Below are 5,061 nucleotides of genomic sequence, written 5' to 3'. Positions count from 1 at the left end.
CTAAAGAAGATTAAAGTTTGTGTTGTTTTGGGTGGTATAGAAGAAGTATTCTAACTTTTCTTGACATAGAACTTACTTAAGCTCTACACTGTTGAGTAGATCTGAAGCTAGCTTCACCTTATCTATTTTTGACAAATATGTGTTGCAAACTAACTAATGATTGCTCCTTATGACGGTGGTTGAGACTAACTTGTCATGATTTGTCAGTTATGAAAATTTTATTATATTCGATGTATGCTATAGATTATTGCAGGTGATTGGTGTTGATCATTGATAAGGAGTTGGATAGATATTAAAATATTGATATTTTTGGAACTTGCTATTCTTTAGCTATGTTCATTGGAGCAAGTGTCTGGATTTGGACTTATCAGGTTTTCTACATCTTGAGTAGATGTAGTGGTACATAGTCTTGAGAATTCGACATCACATTTCTTAGTTCTGAATTGGAAAGTGATCATTTTCAGGTTCTACATGGCGAAACCAAGTTCAGCTGATGGCAGGACTAGAAGCACTGTGCAGATCTTTATAGTAGTTGGTCTCTGCTGTTTCTTCTATATATTGGGCGCGTGGCAGAGAAGCGGTTTTGGAAAGGGCGATAGCATAGCATTGCAGATTACCAAGAGTAATACAGAATGTGAGATAGTACCAAATTTAAGTTTTGACTCCCACCATAGTGGAGAAGTTAGCAAACTTGATGAAGCTGATTCGAAACCTAAGGTGTTTCAACCATGCAAAGCAAAATATACTGATTATACCCCCTGCCAAGATCAACGGCGAGCGATGACCTTCCCTAGAGAGAACATGATCTATCGAGAGAGACATTGCCCACGTGAAGAAGAGAAGCTGCATTGTTTGATTCCAGCACCCAAGGGGTATGTTACCCCGTTTCCATGGCCAAAGAGTCGTGATTATGTTCCATATGCAAATGCTCCCTACAAGAGTCTTACAGTTGAGAAGGCTATTCAGAATTGGATCCAATATGAGGGAAATGTGTTCAGATTCCCTGGTGGTGGAACCCAGTTTCCCCAAGGCGCTGATAAATATATTGATCAACTTGCATCTGTGATACCTATAGCTAATGGGACAGTGAGGACTGCGCTAGATACTGGTTGTGGGGTATGTTTATCATTGGCACCTCCTTTGCCATTATTACACACAAAATTTGGATACATTTTTTATATTTGTTTTAACTTTGAATTCTTACTTTGGGTTTCTTTGCTCAGGTTGCAAGTTGGGGTGCGTATCTTTGGAGCAGAAATGTTATTGCCATGTCATTTGCACCAAGGGATTCTCATGAAGCACAAGTTCAATTTGCTCTTGAAAGGGGTGTACCTGCTGTAATTGGTGTTTTGGGAACCATAAAGTTGCCTTATCCATCTCGAGCCTTTGACATGGCTCACTGTTCTCGCTGTTTGATTCCTTGGGGAGCAAATGGTGAGAACTTCACGATTAACACTATCATCTTGTCTATGAATTAGTTCATACAGAATTGAAACACAATTTCCAAACTATTGTGATCATGCTTTTTTTTTTTTTAATTTGACAATTTATATTGTTACTTGCGACAGCAGCAGTTTAAAGTTGCATTATGTTTACAGGTGGAATATATATGATGGAAGTTGATCGAGTCCTAAGGCCTGGCGGTTACTGGGTGCTTTCGGGCCCTCCAATCAATTACAGGGTTAATTACAAAGCCTGGCAGAGACCAAAGGAGGACCTTGAGGATGAACAAAACAAGATTGAAGAGATTGCTAAGAAACTTTGCTGGGTGAAGAGGTCTGAGAGGGCTGAGATTGCTGTTTGGCAAAAGACTATGGATTCTGAGTCATGTCGACGCAAACAAGAAGATGCTGGTGTAAATTTTTGTGAATCTTCAGATGCTGATGATGTCTGGTATGTTCTGTTTATTTGTAGTTTGCAGTTTAATAATGCAATATTAGTATCCCTTGTAGTATTTCTACTATCCATTAAATCTCGGCTTGATTATGTCTTCTTCATGTATAACCACGGAAATGCTTGAAAATATTCTGAGAACTGCTGACCTTGTTAATTTTCAAATTTGTCATTAGCGATTACCTCATATATCAAATATTTCTGGAGTAAATCCAGAATATTGTTAACAAATACATTGCTTAACTTTGTTTAGGAAGAACTGGTTTGCTAACGTGGAATGCCTTTATTTTGTTGCTTTAGGTACAAGAAAATGGAGGCCTGCGTTACCCCAAGTCCTAAAGTTTCAGCTGGAGATCTTAAACCATTTCCGAGCAGGTTATATGCCATTCCCCCTAGAATTGCTAGTGGCTTGGTACCTGGAGTTTCTTCTGAGACATACCAAGATGATAACCAAAAGTGGAAAAAACATGTAAATGCCTACAAGAAAATTAATAGACTGTTGGATACCGGAAGATATCGAAACATTATGGATATGAATGCTGGGTTGGGTAGTTTTGCTGCAGCTATTCAATCTCCCAAGTTATGGGTCATGAACGTTGTGCCTACCACAGCTGAGAAAAGTACCCTGGGGGTCATATATGAGCGCGGCTTGATTGGCATTTATCATGATTGGTATCGCTTTCTAGCTTCTTTCTCGGGTTATATTTATGGCATCTTTTCGTTTAATGTTGAAATATATGATGTAGCTGTGCGAATCTTAAACTATTAGTTGGATTCCTTATTTATGTTTGTATTTTTCAAATTCAGGTGTGAAGCCTTTTCAACATATCCAAGGACATATGATCTCATTCATGCCAATGGCCTCTTTAGTCTGTACAAGGATAAGTAAGTGTTTGTTTGGTCAAACCACTATTCAACTAATTATCTAATTCAATTCTAAATCCTCTCCTGCATCTTCTTATCTTGCAATTATAGTTTTCCTTATATGACCTTCAAAGATGACTCTTGATCATAAGGTTCAAAAAACAGAGTTTTCTGAATGTTTTGATCAATTACTTGGTTCTGAATTTTCCTCTTTTTGCGTCCATTCGTAAGCCTCAAGCATATGTGTTTGATGAAATGCAGATGTAATGCAGAAGACATTCTTCTGGAGATGGACCGGATCTTGCGGCCGGAAGGCGCCGTCATATTCCGCGATGAAGTCGATACCTTAATAAAGGTAAAGAAAATAGTTGCAGGAATGAGATGGGATACCAAAATGGTTGACCATGAAGATGGACCTCTTGTTCCTGAGAAGATACTAATTGCTGTAAAGCAGTATTGGGTTGTTGATGGAAATTCCACTTCTACACAATAATCACTGAAGACCAAGTTAAATTACAAGCGTGCCCTTAGGCTTCCAGCACCTTTCTGTTTGAACTGAAGCCTTTGACAGTGGCTTTGTTATGAAGAAGCTAAAAGGGACTATTAGAAGAGTTATATGCACAATTGTCACTTAGCTAAGATTTCATATGCAGTGAATTTATCAAGGAAGCTGAAGTTCAATGTTTATGCTCCCTGGAATCTAGGAAATTTTTTGGTAGAAGTTGCTTATCTTGTACAATGTTACATTAAAAAAACAAAGATGCTGTCTTCTTTTAATTTAATAGTTTTGTCGTTATTATATGTTTGGGAAAAAAAAGGTTACATTTGTCTTGGAACTTTAGCTTGATGCAGTGTATTAGACTATTAGTGATAAATTTTCTTCATTAAGTTGCTATTGGTGCAAGGTTACAAAACTTACAGTAAAATAATATAATAATACTCTCAAGTCGAATTATGATTTTGTTTTTATGTTATATTCAGAGGTATGAATTGACCACTGAAATCTAATCTTTGCTTAAATCTTAAATGTCTAGTCCAGATTCAGTGGTTATACGGCGTGCAACGCGATTTGCTTTCTTTCTTGTTTGTTAATTTTCATTAAAAATATCTAGATATTTTAGATACAGTTCATATCTAACTAATATGGTTCATGTGAAAATTATATTTTATGTTGATCCATGTATAAATACATACGGATATCTTAGTTATGATTGAAAATGATGTTAACTAACAAATAAATGTACATTATTACATCTAACTCGTTAGAATTGCAACTATGACATGACCATTACGGAGACCTAATTTGTTTAGATATCGGATGAGTGTTAATTGAATTCATTTAGTATCCGCAAGCATAGCCTTTTTCTAATAATGCAGAGTGAATATCATCCCGACTTCTCATAATTTTTTTTAAGAATTACGAGATATTTAATAAAAATAATACTTATTTTACTTCTTGATATTTAATTTTGTGAAACAAGTATCAATGATCTCTCTCCAAAACATACTTATGTGACACGTTAATCACTAATATATTTTTTATTTAATTTTTATAAGTAAAAATAATTTAAAAATTACTAATATTTTTTTTATTTTACACAATAAATTTAATCAATATATTTGAAAAGATAATAAAAACATAAAAAATAACTAAACGACTCTAACAATTATTTTTAAAAGATAACGAGACTCTATATAAAAATTTATCAATCTTGACTCTTAACGAATAAATTAACAATTAACATATTATGTAGGTTAATTTTATTAATATAAAAAAAAATATTGACAAAAAATTAATTAATCTCACAGAAATAAATATCAAGAATTAAAAAAATATTTTTTTATTAAGCACCTGATTGGTTTTTCAAGGTAATTATCAAGAATCGTTTAAAGTTTTTTTTTTTTTCAATAATGTATGGTTTGGTTTAGTTGAAATGTCAATTGGTGGCAAGGCATCAGCGGCATTGAAGGTGCCTGCTTTTGTTTTTACTGTCTCAAGTGTCAATTTTGGGTGGACATCATATCACTGAATGAAATAAACGAGGTAGGACATTCATGTCACGGATTGAGATCTTGTGGTCTTGCCACTACAAATAACAAAATAAAAAAAAATAATAAATGTGTAAGGTCTTGCATCCTCAAACTTTGTCCATATTCTAAAATTAAACCAGCATCCTCATAACACAACATTACAATTGCATTAGCTTCATTCCAGTAATACCAACTGGTTCCATTGTGTCCCTTCCCTTCACTGTACAGCACAGTTATCTAACTAGCATTCTTTGATTAATTTGGTCTACTTTA

The 5,061-nt window shown here is 34.7% G+C and overlaps 1 protein-coding gene across 1 annotated transcript in view; it reads left to right on the top strand.

Annotated features, from left to right (window-relative positions):
- Nucleotides 1-3,709, top strand: part of LOC107631875 (probable methyltransferase PMT2) — a 4,667-nt gene extending 958 nt beyond the window's left edge. The window contains exons 2-7 of the mRNA XM_016335447.2: nucleotides 465-1,116; nucleotides 1,224-1,434; nucleotides 1,599-1,893; nucleotides 2,194-2,565; nucleotides 2,701-2,778; nucleotides 3,019-3,709. Of these exons, the coding sequence (XP_016190933.1) occupies nucleotides 472-1,116; nucleotides 1,224-1,434; nucleotides 1,599-1,893; nucleotides 2,194-2,565; nucleotides 2,701-2,778; nucleotides 3,019-3,250 (1,833 nt within the window). The 5' untranslated portion in view covers nucleotides 465-471 and the 3' untranslated portion in view covers nucleotides 3,251-3,709. The remainder of the gene's footprint in view (nucleotides 1-464; nucleotides 1,117-1,223; nucleotides 1,435-1,598; nucleotides 1,894-2,193; nucleotides 2,566-2,700; nucleotides 2,779-3,018) is intronic.

The sequence above is a fragment of the Arachis ipaensis genome, chromosome B03, assembly GCF_000816755.2.
Source record: "Arachis ipaensis cultivar K30076 chromosome B03, Araip1.1, whole genome shotgun sequence".
Lineage (NCBI taxonomy): Eukaryota > Viridiplantae > Streptophyta > Magnoliopsida > Fabales > Fabaceae > Arachis > Arachis ipaensis.
Note: the sequence above shows the minus strand (reverse complement) of the source record. Positions and strands in the feature narration are given on the sequence as shown.